The following is an 18,538-nucleotide window of genomic DNA, read 5'->3' on the forward strand; positions in this document are numbered from 1 at the left end:
TTGGAAAAATACGAACGTAAAATTATTTTGTTTGAGAATAATTATGGCAAATACGATCCATTCTACGTAACAGATAATAATACATCCAAACAAATAAAATATAATATTATAAAATACAAAATAAATATAAACGATGTATAAATAAATCATAGTGATTTCTATGATACCAATAAGAAAAGAAAAAAAAAATTGAAGAAAATAACGAACGAAAATTCATTATGTACGCTAAATTTCGATTCAGTTTGACAATAAGGGAAGTGAAAAACTAAAGCAGACTTGAAGTTAGCGATTACATAGTGAATAAACGATGTAATAAGATAAAATGACCGGTTTTCATTACTCGTTTATAGAAAATTTGCCACCATAAACGTTTCCATATAATCATCGTCGTAAACTAGCAAAATGAATGTTACGAGACTGGTCTCGTTCGTGTCCCCTCTTTCTTTGTTCCACGATAATTTAATTTTTAATATTGCGTGTACATCCGTTAGAGTCGCGTCGTTCGCAGTTTCGGTAAATTTGCACTCGTATTCGAGATCGTGCGATAACCACGTACCATACGTACCATGTTTCCCATCCCTCTTTTGTTCCCTTCTCCCTTTTTTTCCATTCGTCTAATCGATACTTCTCCAACAAGGAAGAGAGAAAGAGAGAGAATTATTTCCTCGTGTAAATGGATAAACTTCGAGTAGGTTTACGATTGAGAATGAACTTCGTTTCTCGGTTAGTCTGTTCCTTTTTTAATTGCATAAAATGAATTTGAAAATTAGCGCAGACAACGTAAACAGAACTCTCTCGAAGTCTAACGTGGAATCGGAAATCTAACGGAGAATTCGTTTCGACTTTCCTTAATGAATAAACTACTCTTGATGGATAAACTTTTGAATAACACTTAACGATTTCGAGTGGTTGGAGGACTTCGTCGAGAACACTTTGACGTAAAAGATAAATAAAACGTACAAATTAGTTGGAGATAGATTAAAAAAAAAAAAAAAGGAACAAGAAATACGTAATAAAGTCGTTTCTCTTCAATCTTTTCGAAATATAAGTATAATATTAGTAAAATTGTACGAAGAAACAAAAAGAAGAAAAACGAAATATCGTATCATCTATTTCTACTTTTTCATTTATCGGGCATTACGAAATATTTTAAATCGTTTTTAATAGAATATCCATTTTTACTTCATTTTTCGATTCAATTGTGTTTTATTTCAAGCGCAATACGTATTCAACGAAATCAGTTATTATCCGCTTTCCCAACGAAACAAAATGCGTGCTCGGAACGCATGGAACTAAAAACGAAATCCTCTTAATTTTAAAAACATATCTAAAAACCTCGATTTACATGCTTCCCATTTAAATGAATGAGAAAAGAGAAACGAGAAACGTTGAATCATAAAAATTAATTTTGAAGGTAATCGAAAAAATATTGTGAGTAACAAACGCTCGTTTATTAACGCATTCGATCGAATTGTTTTAAAAAAATTCATTCTTATCGGAATATTCTCGGAACATCATTTTAGAGGTCATGAAATATAAAAATACAGTTGGTTCATTATATTCGATCGGTGTAACAATTATATTTTAATTATCTTAATTACGCCGGCGAGCAACACCTAATGATTAGATACGAAAGTAAAAATGAGAAGAAAAAGAAAAGAATAATCAGCCGAAAGTCTCGATTATAATTAGTCGCGAGTCACACCCACGCGAAGGTGCTTCGTTAATTAGAGCCGATCGACGTCGATGAAGAGCCAAACGGAACCTTGGATATAAGACTTGTAGGAGGTGGAGAGAAAGTTGATGATGATGAGGAGATAGATAATACGAGAGAAAAGGATGGAAGAAAGCTAACGGAAAAGAGAAAGAAGACATCTTTGAAGGAGGGTGTCCTTGTAACGACTTAAGGCCCCAAGATCGTTAAGCCTGTAGCTACCGTCGTCGTCGAAGCCCCGGTGCCTAATTAATCCGCTTTTCAAACGTTTTAGAGAAAGGCTCGTTCGCTTTGGTTGGGGCCTATCGCATCCCTGAGGCGACGTCAAATTATTAAGCGAGTTTCCTTCGACGAAATCGACCGAAGGAAGTATCGAACGTCGAGAAGATGTCACCAATACACTTTCTCATAAGATTATTATATAAATATGTAATGGAATGGTTCGTAAATAAATGCAGTTTTTCGAAATAATCTTATATTACATTTGTCAATAAAGATTACGGATGAATTTCAATTTAATAATCAGTAATAAAACTTCTTTAATTCTTTAACGTATAACTTTGCTTTTTCTTTTTGCTTTTTTCTTTTTAGATATTTAAAAAAAAAAAGATATTATTAAAAATGTATCATATAGTTATTAACATTAAAAGTGGGAATAATGGAAATACATTACACTGTTATTTTTTTTTGTATAATTTTTTGGTTGTAAATAATTATGTAATAATTTTACAATCCTTTGTACACTTAAAAGTTAAAACGATATATGATCAATCAATTTTATAAGTGACAAATTACGTTCTATCTGTAGTTAAAATGCATTAATATCATATAAAATTTACATCGCATATTTTTTATGGACAATATTTCGAAAATTTGCTCAAGCGAATTGTATTTCTTCTTTTTTTTTTGTGTTCTATAAAGAAACATCTGCGCTTGACTTTATAATTTCCAAAGGAATTATAATTAGATCGGATTCATAATTAATTTGCGAACATTTCTTTACCTGCCGTAGGATATCGTTCTTCTCCTTCTGAAGCTGCGTCCAATATTATAAAAAATTTGATTAAAATATTACATCATGAAAAATACATATACATGCTTATACATGTATATATGTATATATATATATATGTAGGTGTATGTATGTATATATATACATACATACATAAATTGGAGTAAATAGACAATTCCAATTTACTTAACTCAAAAAAGTAAATCGGCTACGATGATAGTAAATTTACAATGTAACGAAGACACGATATTACCATCGTAAAATGACTCGACTTTAAAATTCGAGTTTACTTTTACATTCCTCATTATAATCGTCAGCATATATGTACACTTATGAAACGAATGACGTCGAAGATTCAAAAATATTTGTGAAGACTTTGAGGAGCCATCGAGAAACCATTTTTATGGGAACGAACGTCGATTTTGATTTTTTTTTACAAAATCTATACGAAAAATTTGAAAAATAAAGAATAGAAAGAAAATGAAGAGAAAGCTGATAGACAGCAAAACGTAATATTAATTGGTGATTACCTCTCCCCTATTCAAATTTCAACCGACAATCTCATTAATCTCACCAAATTCCTGCTTTTCCTTCTCCCCCCCGCCGCCATCGCCCGCTTTACCCTTTCCCAACCTAAACGATTATTTACAAATACGTACGATCCGTCGTAGATACGATGAATTTATGTACGACCGCTTTAATAAAGTAGCCGTTTAATTATCCAAGCGGATGGATTAACCAAGTTGGAAAATATATTCCTATTAGGCGGAATTATGGACAAAGCGTTTGTCAAAGCCGTACGTGCGGCGTGCATGAATTATTCGGGCTATTTCATTAAACGGATCCACCAATAATCTGTCATTGATATGAGACCAAGTTTCTGCATTGGAGAATAATGCAGTTACACGTGTACTGAGAACTAACAAACGATGATAACGATGATGGTAGTCGGTTCAAATAGTAACATAATAAATTTTAAATAATAATAATAATATGAATAATCGATGTATGCAATTTTATAGGTACAACGAATTTCTTGTAAAGAAAAATCTTAAAGAAAATTTTACATATAGACGTCATAATAATTAACCAGGCAAGAATATAAAAAGGGACACGTAATGAAATATAATGATGAATTTTCTAAATAACTCAATGACTTGATACTGTAATTAATCATTAAAGGGTAAACAGGAGATGTATTCTAATAACGTTCGGTCGATGTGACGTTGCAAAAATCTCGTGGCTCCTCCATAAATCAAGCATTGTTAACTCCTCATAAATTACAAAATTTCTCTACTAACTAGCAAGTTTCTATCGCGATAGGATACGATAATTTTTTTCCATTATTTAAAATGGTATTTTAGAACATACTTCGCTTTATCAGAAATGAATAAATCGTTGAACATTTTTTGTCAACTTCGTTGAGTAGAAAAATTGATAAGCTTCGTTATTAAAATTCACAAAAAGTAAGTAAGCTTAGTGATTAGAAAATTTATTTACGATTAATTGTACGAATTTTCAGATACGTACTTATTTCGCGATATTCATTAATAAGGATAAAAACTGCTACTTAAGATTAAAAAAAAAAAAAGAGAGAAAAAAGAAAGCAAAGGAAGTTGAAAATAAAAAAAAAAAAATACTCACGTTTGAGTTGAACGAAGGTTAGTTGATCGATAGCTCGCCTCAAAGGCTTATCATCGAGGGTGAGATCAAGAAGAGGAAGACGAGCGATTTCTTGGACACCCTCGGCACCACCCCAAGAACCTGCAGCATTGGCAGCTCTAACGGATAACATTCCGCCTATCTGGAGAAAAGCTGCACTGTCTGTCTCCTTCAAAGCCTCAATACAAAATGTGAGAAGTGCTGTCGTTGCTTGAAGGTGAGTTGCACATCTAGTGACCTGATCCCTCAATGAACGAACCCTAGCTTCACGAGTTTGTCGCGCAGCTTCGATCAATCGTGATTTTCTTGCTTGAAGAAGATTCACCAAATTTGCAACACGATCTTCCACCTCTTCCTCCAGTGCCACGCATTCCTCCTAATAAATGTATTTTTTGTTAATATTCCTGTAATTGATATAATATTACATCTTTTCTTCTTTTTAATACGTTTTTATCAGATACAATCTTATTATACCAAACATTCATGTATGTATATATATATATATTTTTATGACATTTATTAAAAATGAAAAATATATCGTTAATTGAAACAAATCATAAATTGTAATATATATTAGGTCATTTTATGACTAATGTGGTTTTCTTCATATTGATGAAAATTTTAGTGTTGATTTTATGTTGGTTTGAATAATTTTCTCTTAGTTTAATTTTTCAGACGTTAATTTAAGGATGAGAAAATAAACGTTATCATGGATATGTTGAGAGAGCATTTAAGATATATTTTGCTTTAAGAGTTTCGCTGGGACAATTACTGCTACAACAACAATAAATAAAATATGTGTAAGCTTATAAATGCAAGCCAAAGGTTAAAAATGCACTTTCCTTCTGAGAATTATAGACTTGAGGATGAACAAAGGTCAGAACGCCCTCAAGAGCTTCTATCAACAGGATATTAAAAATTTTATATTAAGATGAGAACAAGATACATATAATAGTGGTAAAAATATTTTAAATTAAGGTTGAAAGTGTTCCCTTTCTTACATTATTTTCTAATTTATTCTAAAAAAAGACCACATTATTTTTAGGATGACCCAATAATATACATAATTAACATATACAATTAAGTACAATATTTCTGTGATATTGAATGATCAAATATTATTGAACATTTTCTATATTTCCTCCATTATCAACTTGTATATTAATACGGTTGAACGAAGTTACATAAATAAAAGCTACTTCTATATAAAAACTGTAAAACACATTATTTTCTGTTTCAAATTAAAGCATTTAAATGCTCATTGCATTATACTTTGAAAGTGCATCGTATAAAGCTTGAAAAAGCGGCTTTCGGATTTGCTTTTCGAATACAAATTAATTCGATTCTCTTTTATTTTTTTATTTTCTTTCACTTTCTTTTTTAACGTATAATTCGTGATTGCGTACTCGGGAATACGATGAAACGATTTTACTTGCTTTAGAATGTTCATCCTTATCCGTAGGAATTGTAGGACGATTGAAAGCGGTATAAACTTATAAGGCGATTCTTCTAAAATACCGTAGGGACGGTAGAAAATCGAACGGGTGGCTGTGTTTACTCGATAAGAGAAAAGTACGCCGACTCCATTTGCGCAAACTAAATTTTCCGTTCTCCTCTCCCTTCTTCACCACACTTCCCAGTCTGCTCGTCGAGCGACTCCACAATCCGGATTCGCGTCGCTCGACATTCTCAATTTTGCTTTCCTCTTCTCTCCGCAGTACTCTAATAAAATGGGGATTGGTGGTTTGCGATAAAAATTATAACTTTTTTGTGCGACTAAAATAGAATTCAAACAAAACCATGTTATCGATCTGTTGATTTTCAATTCACAATATACAAAGTAATTAATTTATTATTTAACTATAACGATTGTATACGAATTTCGAATTATTGTATAATATCTCTTTTTCTCCCTTTATAAAATAATTTGATCATAATTTACTTTTTCACATAACAAATGCACAAAACATCTTTCATATTCGTTTGCGAAGAAGAAATCAAATGAAATACAATGAAAGATTCATTGTCAGTAATAAATAATAAGTCACAAGATCCAAGCACCGTTTAGTTAAATTTTAGATCTTCGTTGGATAATAAAAATGTTGGATATAATAATGATAATAATAATAATTAAAGAGCCTGTTCTTAGTAATCTCCTCGTGTTATCCTTTTGCCCCTTCCAGAGAGCATACATATACACTGTATGTCTATATAGATAGGTACATGTTCCTCTGGGCCATTCGAGTAAAATCCAAAAAGATACGGAAAGATCTACTCACGTGTACTTTGTCCGTCATTCCTTTGAGCCTCTGAATGAATTCCGTCGTGGAACGAGCACGCTCCGATAGCTGTTGTAAATTCTGCGATAGCTCCGTCTGAAATGAATGACGAAAACGCGTTAATAAACGAGAAACACTTTTTTCTTTTTATTTTGTTTTATTTCAAATAAAAAGAAACGAGATTTTTACTGGAATGGATAGAGGACTGATTTTAAATACTGTACACGGTGGAACGATTTTATCGTGAAAAACACATCACAGGAGTGTGAAGAATTTTACGGCTTTGTACGACACACATATGTATATATATATATACATATAAATAAATATATATATATATATATATATATATAGACCCACACACACACACACACACACGTGTACTTCAATATTCTGTTTAATGCTTTTCACGTTCGTTCCATTATACAGGTGCGACGTGCATATAATTATGCAATTCACAGTGCATGGGAAGATTTCTAGCCTGAGTGAATAATTTCGACGGATGAATCTTCCGATCGCTTTAATCTCCCTGTTGTTTAAATTAATAGAAATTAATCAGGAAAATGATCATTTTAATATTACTAATAAAAATTAGATATATAATTTTAATCTTGTCTTAAAATCATTTCTCTATAATGAATATTGTCGAAAATAAATTAACGAACTTTAGATCCGACATTTCACATTTATCGTTTATTTCACGATGATACGAGTACGATATAAATGAGATGTACGTATATATAGTAAATTCAATAAAATTAGTGTCCATACATTAATTTCGATAATGAAATTGCGCCAAGCAAAACAGGATATTCAAAGCACAGGATGATACAGAAATTATTCGTGTTTTTGTCGCGGTACATAATTTATCGAAGCCATTAACGTTAATTGAAGAAAGACAATGATGGCCGAATATAAAAATTAAGAAGGAAGTCCTCGAAACGTGTCTGGACCAACCACCTGCGTTGTCCTATACAAATAACGATAAGAAATAAAATTAGCGTGTTTTTAAAGCAAAACTTTTAATGGCATATCTTTGTAAGTTGTCTTTTAAGTACGCTCAAAGGAAAATCTAATTGCATTGGCAAAGTATTTAATTCGTTTCAAGCGGTTACCCTCTCGCTGACGGAGTATGCTTCTACTTATAAAACGACGTTAAATGATGGAAGTGAGAGCAAGAAAAAGAAAGGAAAAAAAAAAGAAAAAAAAACGAAAGAAAAGTGAAATGGTAAACCGACTTTAAAAATTTCAATTTTATCGTTGCTAAATAAAACGAAAAAGAAAATTAATTAAAAGTACACTAAAACGAATAAAGTGGTTTCTCAACCGAATCAATATTATAGTAGGATTTTTAGTACAAATTTTGTTTTTATTGACCAACTTATTATAACGAGCCCCGATAGCAGTCCTGATTACGTCAAAAAGATTTGTTCTCCTTTATTCGCATTATTTTCACTTCGCGCGATGCAGTACAACGAACGCGTGTGTCATAAATGAGGCGAAATAAAGGGGAGAGAAAGGAGTTCGATGAAAACGCTTTTGTTCCTCGAGATGAGCTTAAACAAAGAAGGTATATTGTTCTTCGAAATGAGCTTAAACAAAGAAAGGACGTTGTTCCTCGATAAGTTCAAACTTTTGAAAACAAAAGCAGCACAGCTATCTCTTAGGATACTTTATGAAAAATTAATAAAACGAGTACTATATGAATAGTCTGAGAAAATGCGAGATTTTCTTCAAGCTATTCACGTATGCGTCACGTTCTATGCTTGTCCAGAATCGTCGATTTAAATTTCTCGATAGGATGGACACGTTACTTGATTTTCCCTTCGTATGCACTTCGTATGCGGAACACGTGTCGAAAAATCTGGGCGAGCCTCAAGTTTTCAGCCTTTGTACAGAAAATCTTTCAAGTCGAACGATTTTTTTTATTTCTGAGATCTCTGAGAGAACGATCATACAATAGACGAAAAAGAAATGATTTTAGAAAAAAATGTACATTTGTATTATATATCGTTTATACAATACAGTATAGATAATATAATGTAATAATATAATATTGAAGTAGCCAATAAGTAATATCGATATTTAACTAACACGATATTATATCCGTAAAACAATTTTATAAATAAATTTTCAGTAATAATAATATTAATATGATTCTTCTTTAGCGATTTAATACTTTAGTTTTAACGTTTTAACGTTTGATATTTCATAAAAATTAATAAAAATCAAATAATACTAAAAAGAGAAAAGAAAAGAAATGATTAAAAAACAAATATCGGAAATATATTTATTCACGCAAAATAATTTTACATAATATATAACATAATTAACAGAATGATTGTTCGGCTTGATGCTTTTCTAAAGCTGTTAACAAATAATCGGGTAATCTTCGACGAGTTAAAATTTAGCGAATAAATAGTCACACCTGGCGAGTACTGACCGTCGAACATGGAACTCGTGCATTCATAAACGAACACATTGAAAGACACGATCACAGCACGTGCGAGCGTTCGCACGTGCGTGCGTCATTACGCGCTTCCCCTCGTGCATATTGCATTATATAATTGTGATCGCACGGCTCAGTGAACGGCGCTTCAAGAGAGTATACTGATAAATCCATACAAAACGTTATCCTTTTGAAAACACTCGTGGGTCGATAGTTATCGAACATTGTCGATAACTTATTATCTTTATTGATTATTACCAAATGTTATTTTTACAATACGAACCACGTCATCTCATTAATTTGAAAATAAAGCACGTGCATAATTATTGTTTCTTTAACGTATTAGCATCAACGTCTTTTCTCAAAAAATAATATTTTTCAATTTTATTATATAGATACATAGCAGCATTTTTAAAAATGGTTATTTCCAACATAATCGACTGTATCGATAAAAAAGAAATTATTCTAAATTTATAAATTTTAAGACACGTGTATGTAGTTTTTCTTTTCTCATTTACACGTTCAGTCCTTAGAACACTTTATTGTTCAACTTTGTACGACGTACATTTAAGAAATAAATCTGATCGTAAGTTAAGTTAATATAGAAATTTACTAAAAATTATTCCTACTTTTCGAACAATCCTAATTCTTTACCAAATCGTCTAATATATTAATTCGAATAGTATATGTAAGAGAATATGAAAATAGAACGAACTAATATCCTTCAAGGATTTAAAAATAAACTATAAATTTTTGTGACATTGCCATGTTTGATTTTCTCGCACGCCGTTTCGCGTTCAAGTGCAAAGAAAAATATTAAATTAGAGTCCCATGGAAGGCCACGTACTTACATATAGGTTGTGTATATGTATGTACGTACGTGAACTGAAATATTCTATAGTATGTACTACTTTTATGTCCGTTTGAATTCTGCATTGCAACCTAACATACTTCCTTCTCTCTCTCTCTCTCTCTCTCTCTCTCTCTTTCTCTCTCTCTCTCTCTCCCTCTCTATCTATCTATCTATCTATCTATCTATCTATCTATCTATCTATCTATCTATCTATCTATTTCTCTCTCTTTCTCGTTTTAAGCAAACCCTCTTTCGTCGACGGCTGACGAAATCTTATTAGCATGAAAAGAGCTCCTGGGGATTTCAAACGGGTGACAAAAAATCATTTGGAAGTCCTTGCTGGGTATAAGCCTCGATTGATTACCTTTTTTCCTTCCCTACTTCGATATCTCCGAGTACCAGTCTTTTATTATTTCATACTGCCAATGAAATTTTTAATTATCCTCAATCCAATTTACGTAAATAGCTCCGTCATGTAAAGTTTTCATATGAACAAATTTTTTATTTCTATAATAGTTTATTCGTTGTACGGTCATTTATGATACGAAATAAGAACTTGAAATGGAAAAGGAAAAAGAACGTAAAAGAAAAAAGAAAAGATACAGTAGAAAAGACTGAGAGTAAGGTAATTCACTAATATAGAAATTTGCTGAAGAGGAAAACTAATTTCGCGACGATATGATTTCCATCAACTAGATATGACGAAATGTCTTTGATATTAAGTCTAGGATCAATCTCGGACTAATTTCAATTTATATCATAGAACGAATATAGACTATCTGTGTATGAACTTATTTAAAAAAATATATATATGTACACATATATGTATTATACTATATAGAAGTATATATACATTCGTATATATATGTACATACATACATATATATACACATATACATACATACATACATACATATATATATAACACGTTTTACACACACGTAAAACGGAAACTTCGTGCCAGGCAGGCATTCGTGCTGGAGGGTAATTAAGTTACTCCTTTCGAGTTAACGCCAGCCCCTCTGCGCACCGTAATTTCCGCAGCTTTCCTCCTAAGTTTCTGAAGTCGAATCACGAGGCCGGTTAATAGAATGCCACGGAATTGTTCTCGACGCGGTGTGACCCCTCCTCTCTCTCATTCCCTTTAAACGTACCGGCCATTGTTATTAATTACTCTGGTCGTTCTATCACATCGAAATGGCACTTTCTCGTAAGACATTCTTGTTGCCTTGTTTCACGATCTATACTCTTCTCTCTCTCTTTCTCTCTCTCTCTCTCTCTCTCTCTCTCTTTTTCTATCACTCTTTCTCTCTTCATTTATCTCAAAAGACTTATTTCATTTCTTTCCTAGAAGTCTCTTCTTAGGTGAAACGATCTATAAATTTTACGACCAACCAACCAAAGTGAAACAGCGCTCGTTAATTTAACTCAAGTTTCTTTCGAGACACGATAACTCGTAAATTGGTCAAGAAAACTTTAACAAATTAAATATAGAATATATAAATACGTATGTAACCGATACATATTCGTTCCATAAATCTTTCGAGTTATTTTTCATCAACGAGTTTCGAACTATTCTAAGGACAGTAAAATCGTTAATAAAGCCCAATGTTAATTTAAGTATTACGATCCGAAAAAAATCTAATAAACTATATGTTTGTTATGACGTTAATATGAGTAATGATGAAAAATAGATAAGTCGTTGGCTACAACGGTCGATAACAATCATAAATAAAGCTTTGAGAAAAAGTTATCCTTGCGATGACTCATGCAATTCATCCACTCTTCGAAAGGATTTAGAAGACGAAAAAAGAGAGAGAGAGAGAGAGAGAGAGAGAGAGAGAGAGAGAGAGAGAGAGAGTAAAAAAAGAAGAGAGAACATTTGAAAACAAATCACCCATTACTGATTATTAACTTCACAACGTAATAGTTCCTGACATTGCTTCTTTCTTATCGAGTCATTCCCTTAATTCCATATTATTAATTACTTTGGATTTTATCGTCCAGATTCGTGCATGGCAACTAAACTGGCATTGATTAACGGTATATTTAACAGTGGTCTTATACGATTTGATATTCGAAATTAACTACTAGCTGTTTACTAAATGTGTATAAAGCTAATGAAAAAAAAAAAAAACACAATTAAAAAAATACTATATATTACATAGAAATGATTTGTACATTGCGTGATGGTAATCTAATTAAAATAAATTAACGATGATTAAGATGTTATTAAACGAAAATAAGATAAAACAATAAAGAAAGAGAAAAGATAAAAGCAAGAATGCATCACCTTTCGTTTAGAGTAACTAAAGAAAGATGCGGAAGAAGAAAAGGAAGAAATTACAGAGAAAAGGGTTGGAAGTCAGGAGAGTCTTGGTTTTTTTCTGGTCTCTCAGGATGAGGGTAAAAAAGTTTTGATTCGTATTTTTTACCCGTCGAGTAGTTCGAACGGCCGTGAATAAACTCGATGGTTTCCACTCTCCTCTCTTTCTTTCTCTCTCTCTCTCTGTCTCTCTCTCTCTCTCTCTCTCTTGAAAACTCCGACAAACATCGAATACGTACCGATACAATTACAACAACGAAACACGCTCATTGTTACGTCCGTTAATTAAGCAGAACGTACCGAATCGAATCCCCAAGCCAGTTGGTGGCTGGAGTAATTACGGAAGTCGAGAGCGCTTACAATTAGATCAATATGCTTACCGGCCTTTTCCTTGTCGATGAATCTCAATAAGGATGGTTCTTCTTCGAAACGAGAAGGCCAAATAGAAAAGTCGGCATATAAAATTGTAAAAGAGGAATGCATTATATTCGTTCAATGCTTTTGAGAAAGCAGGAAGCAATGCACAGTGGTCTGACTATTGATCTTTCCTTGCAAATGAACGATCCTCTATTGATATTCTATTATTCGGAATCGTAATGCTTAATGCAAAGAACTCGATAAAAATAGAGTTGAAAGAAAACGAGATATTCGTTTTCCTTTTTTTATCCTTATACTTTCCCTATTAATTTTTTATCAAGTTAAACAGTTTAATCACGCGTTAGTTAATCTTCTATAAGTGATTTCAAATAAAATTAATTCGTTACGATTACGGATGAGTTTTCGCGTTGTAAATATATCAACCGTATAAAATAACTGTTATGTCGTTTTATAAGTAAGATATATTCACCCGTGTTCTGGCTATTTTCTAGAGTGGTTTTAAAAAGTGCGAAACTACGACTTCGTTATCCTCTACTTTCAAGTAATTATTCATTATTATTAAAGAGAATAAGTCGGCATGGACTACCGTAAAGATCTCGTCCTTGAGACGTACTATTGCTCCCGGTAAGAGGAGAATATAACGATGCAGAGTATAATGATCGTCCCATTATGCACTACGTTACCGTATTTTTAATTCGACATTCAGGATAACGATCGCCTTTCCCATAGACCCTCGTCGTTCCTTCTTTTATCCTTCGTTGATTTGCACACACTACATGTATACGTCATTTCCTTCGAAATACTTAAAGGAGTATGTTTGATGATTGACTTCGATTCTATTCGAAACAGTGTAACCGGTAATTATATTTTAATAAGCGACATACGTGTATATGTATATATGCAAATTAGAAACAATAATTAAACAGTATCATGCATTTGTTATGATAGAATTCAAACTACAATGGTCTGAAATAAGAGAACGTCATTAGTAATATTAAATACTAATCGATACAATTAATAAGAGATTACGAATAAATCAATACAAATATTATTAATGAGATAATAAATGGTCAACAAAGAAAAATAATTATGTAAAACTTCTGCTGAATATCTAATCGTTGCCCGTGTCAACGTAACAACTGATCGATTATATGCAAAATAACTCAGAAAAAAACAGAAATATTATTCATTCTGTTTACCTTCTCCAGTTAATTTCTTTTTACATTAATCTCTCATCTAAATATGATCGTCGAATATAATATTGTCAATAATAAATTAAACATTATTTATTGATCGTATTTACTGAAATTCGACGTTATACTGCGATAATAAAAAATCAATAAAAAAACTATTCGATGGCTTGAGCCATAACGAGTGGAGCTTTCCATACGATGAAACACGTAATTGGTCACCCGAAAGAAAGAAATAGAAAGATATGGCAACGACAGTTAAAGAAAGAGATAAAGAAAGATAGAAATTCATGAGACGTCGTAGGAAAAGTGCGAGAGACACGCAACGTAAGACCGTTCTCGTCGTTGTTATCGTGAAGTCGCAGCCCGTGCGATTCACCCTTCGTTCGTGCAGTGGGAGTAAAATCACCCTTTCCTTCCCCCCCTCTCTCTCTTCCTTTCTTTCTTTCTCTCTCTCTTTCTCTTTCGTATTCGGCGTCTCTCGTTCAGCCCCTTTACGACGGCACACGCGAAGGGCGGTGGCTCGATGGATAGGACCCTACGTAAATACGATGCCTCAACCCTCGCTCCGCAGCCCTTACAGTTGCATCGTCGTTGCATCGTCGTTGTACTATACACTAGTCGATGAATACACACCGCAGACGAACTGCACGCTACGACCACGCGCATATCCGATGAGATAGATCTCTGTCTCTCTATCTGTCTTTCTTCATCTTTCTCTCTTTTTCAAAGACAAGAAGTTTCTTTAAACTTTTTGTTATCGATTATTTTAAAAACGTATCTGTATTTTTATACGCACGATAAATAAATTATGAAGAGGTTGAGGACTGTTGTTTGTAATATTGTAAAGTTATTTTTATGAACTATTCAATACGTAAGTGACGTGTGTGTGTGTGTGTGTGTGTGTCTGTGTATTTATTTATTTATCTATTTATCATATTTGAAAATAAAATATATAATATAAAAAAGATAATAAATAAATATACACGGTATGTATACTTATTTATTATATTTCATGTTATAAAACGATAATTATTTTAAATAAAGAAGAAAATTGATAAAATATGAATAAATAATAACGCCTACGTTCCACTTACAATATATTATTCTTAATAATTTGAATAATTAGTGAATTTAGGTGTTTAAACGTACGGAAATTTCATGACTCTCTTGGTAAGCGAATATGTACTTAATAGTTTCAACGCGAAAATTCGACTAAACATCGTCGTGGCACGTTTGCGGCACCCCCTTTAAATCGCACGCACTCTCGGTTAAAACCATTATGCTTTCCGGCACATGAGAGAAAGAAAGATAGAGAACTCGTTGCTTCTTGGTTGATATTCCGCCTTCGGCTATATTCGAAGCCACGGCCATGTTGCAGATAAAGCAATATTTATGGTGCCTAATTTAAATTCAAGATTCACGTGAATTATCCTTGCGGGAGAAAAAGAGGGGGTGGTGGCGTTCGAGAAAATTACAAAAGGCGGTATTTAAGATTTAATCTAGAGCTCGTCGTTGAATTAGACAACAGCTCTCGCCTCTTTTAAAATTCGCTTTGAAAGGAGCCGAGAAAATAAAATCAAAGTTGTAAGAAAGATCGTCTTATTTCGTTTAATTTTGCATAAAGCCTTTAGGATTTTCCTTTCGTAATATGGACGATATATAACTATAATCGTCTGTACTTTATAAGAATATCATTCACATATAATTCAGAGAAATGTTTGAAATTGGTCACATTTCTACGATAACGTACTTACTCACTTTACATAGTTTATTGTAATTTACTTGATTTTGGTTAGTGAATCAAATTCCCCAAATGTTTATAAACTTTATACGACATTCTATACAGTGTAACAACGTTATTCCTTGTTTTTGCAAATTAAGGAAAAATAGATTTGAAATTGTACATGTTTCTATATTGAAACGTGGTAAGCCACGTTAGATTTACTTGGACCGTGACCAAATCAAACTTCGACGTTATATTCTCATCAAATATAAAGCCCATTTCCAAACTTTAGTTTCTCTCATTAAAAAGAAAGGAAAAAGGAAACGAAATTACTAACGATAGTCATTATTTCAACAAAAATCTACGTTTCTCTCTGCTAGCTTCTTCCATAAAAAGTGAGAAAGTTTGTTGATCTGCTGATTTGCTGGTGTGCGACTAAAAAGAAAAAGAAAAAATGAAGAAATGATAAGTCTCTCTCTCTCTCTCTTTTTTGTCTTTTTTCTTCAAATCCATAGAATCGTCAGACGTTTTGTCTCGTCTGCCGGCTTCAGCCTGTGAACAGACTCGTAAAGAATCATAAAGCGTATCGCGTCGCGAGTAACATCGTTCTTTCTCCATATTTCTCTCTTTTTCTCTCTCTTTTCCATATTTCTACGAACCACATCGAAAACGTTGTTCTCCCTCGTTGCAACGAGTGCCGTCGTCGACACCCGTTGCACCCTCTAGCTGCACGAACGAAAGAACCCCTCCAATTTTTACCTCATGACCACCATTTTGTGTTGGTGAGAGATATGGTGATATTCGTCTTGCGAGATATGTTTGAAGGCACATTTGCGTTTCTTTTAATCAACCACAAATGACGACGCTTTTCTTTTCTTTTTTTATTTTAACAGAACCCACCGAGTTTGTTTGTATTCGTCTTTATATTTTTCGTATTCGTAGACAAAAGTGTTAAGATTTAATTTATAATATATAATTATTTTTTAGATTATATTGTATCTTATCTGTCATATAATTTATATAATTTATGTAATATATGTGTGTATATATATATATGTATATATATATATATATATATATATATATATATGTATTTACGAACGAAAAAATGTTATAGAAAAGTATGAAAAAAACTCGTTGAAAAGTGAACAAGACCTTTCTGTTTTATGTTATACATATCTTATAACTTATCTATCTTATAGAAAAATATGATTATTTATCGAATATATACATATACATATATTAAAAATAATTATCATGAATCGAATCATATATTTTCTATTATAAGATGATACTCTGATAATGCAATATTAGTTTATAATTGTTTATAATAATTATTTATAACTAATAATGAAACATATATATATATATATATGAGTTGTATTAAGTTAGAGTTTATAAAAGTATTTTATTATGAAAATTCAGTATTGCAAATTGTTCGTAAGAAATTGTTAAAAATTCTGAAAAATGCACTAAATAGGTAGATGTCGTTTTTCAAATGAATTTATTTTAAATCTCTATGATTTATAATTGCAGAGATATTTCTATATAAATAAAAGATGTTTATATTGACCTATTGACATAATTTCATTAAAGATGTATTGACACAGTGACCTACATAAACTCCTTCAATTTACGTGACCGGTTTAGCTGATTCGATGTAAACAATTTGTTTTGCTACTATTACTACGAACAAATGTATCTTTATAAATTATAAATGATAATATTTCAAAGGTGATATCTTCGCAAGGAAAAATCATAAAAACTTGAAGCAAGTATCGATTTAAAAAGGAAAACCTCTTTTTATCTACATACTTCAATATTATCAATATAATAAAATCAATTTTCTTGATATTTCTTAGACGATATTTCTCGTATTTATACATATTCGATAAATCTTTCAGCTTGATTTTCTTGAAAATAATTCTGTATTAACAATATAACTATAAAAGTTTATTGCATTCTAATTAATTATAATTATTATTATCAATTATTTGTACATATATATATATATATACATATTTAATCTTAAATTTATGATTTATTTGATTAACATTTTAATAAGAACACTGTAATTACATTACTTCACATATTGAAAAGTTACGTTTTATTTTCAATTTATTTCTATTACACGTACACACACTTTTTTTTCAATGAATATGAAATATGATAGTTACAAACGTATTTGTACGTATCTTACCGTTAGAAGCTGTTTAATAAAATAACACTTTATACAATATCTCTTTCAGGTTTCTCTGGAGAGGTTGAAATCTGATTCTCCCGTGTTGTTTCTCAATAAGGAGACATCTGTCCTACCTCACGCTCCTTGACCGGTTTCTCCGAAACAAAACGAAGACACCTGCGGTCTACTGTTTTTATAAGCAACTCGGTCTTCGACTCGTTTTCCTGCTTCCAGGACTCTGAGAGAATCGATGTGGGTCAACGTCCATCCCACCCCTTTTTTCTTTCTTCCGTTCATTCATACAATTCGTTGACACGAAAGAAAAAAAAATGATCTCAACGTCTCGTATTTTAGAGACGTATGTATTTTTACGTCCACCTGCACCTTTAAAATGTTTTCGACGACATGTCATATACATGTAGAGAATTCAAATGCGATTTAAAAAATTCAAATATGAAACGAACTATACGACATTCTAAAATGTTTCAATAAATGTTCATAAACTTATTATATAACTTTTGATATTATTATTATATAAACTATTAAATAACTTTTGATATTATTATTTTGACTTTGCTTAAAACTATATAACTGCATATGTGTGTTTAACAATATACTTACATACATATACTTATACTTTTTCAAACTTTCACATTTGAAAAAGAAGAAATTTAAAGCTCCAAATCCTTTCATCCAAAAAGAACTATCGTTCACGTATATACATACGTACCTACATACATATATACATACATACATACATACATACA

The 18,538-nt window shown here is 31.8% G+C and overlaps 1 protein-coding gene across 2 annotated transcripts in view; it reads right to left on the reverse strand.

The window, feature by feature from the left end:
• LOC122633699 (E3 ubiquitin-protein ligase TRIM9) overlaps window positions 1-18,538 on the reverse strand; it is a 95,567-nt gene that overhangs the window by 13,545 nt on the left and 63,484 nt on the right. The window contains exons 3-5 of one of the 2 annotated variants that reach the window (XM_043821943.1): window positions 6,668-6,763; window positions 4,371-4,764; window positions 2,718-2,750 (exon numbers count right to left, since the gene is read on the reverse strand). In XM_043821943.1, coding sequence (XP_043677878.1) covers window positions 2,718-2,750; window positions 4,371-4,764; window positions 6,668-6,763 — 523 coding nt within the window. The remainder of the gene's footprint in view (window positions 1-2,717; window positions 2,751-4,370; window positions 4,765-6,667; window positions 6,764-18,538) is intronic. The other variant, XM_043821953.1, reaches the window with a different exon arrangement.

This window comes from Vespula pensylvanica, chromosome 1 (genome assembly GCF_014466175.1).
Source record: "Vespula pensylvanica isolate Volc-1 chromosome 1, ASM1446617v1, whole genome shotgun sequence".
NCBI classification, from domain to species: Eukaryota; Metazoa; Arthropoda; class Insecta; order Hymenoptera; family Vespidae; genus Vespula; species Vespula pensylvanica.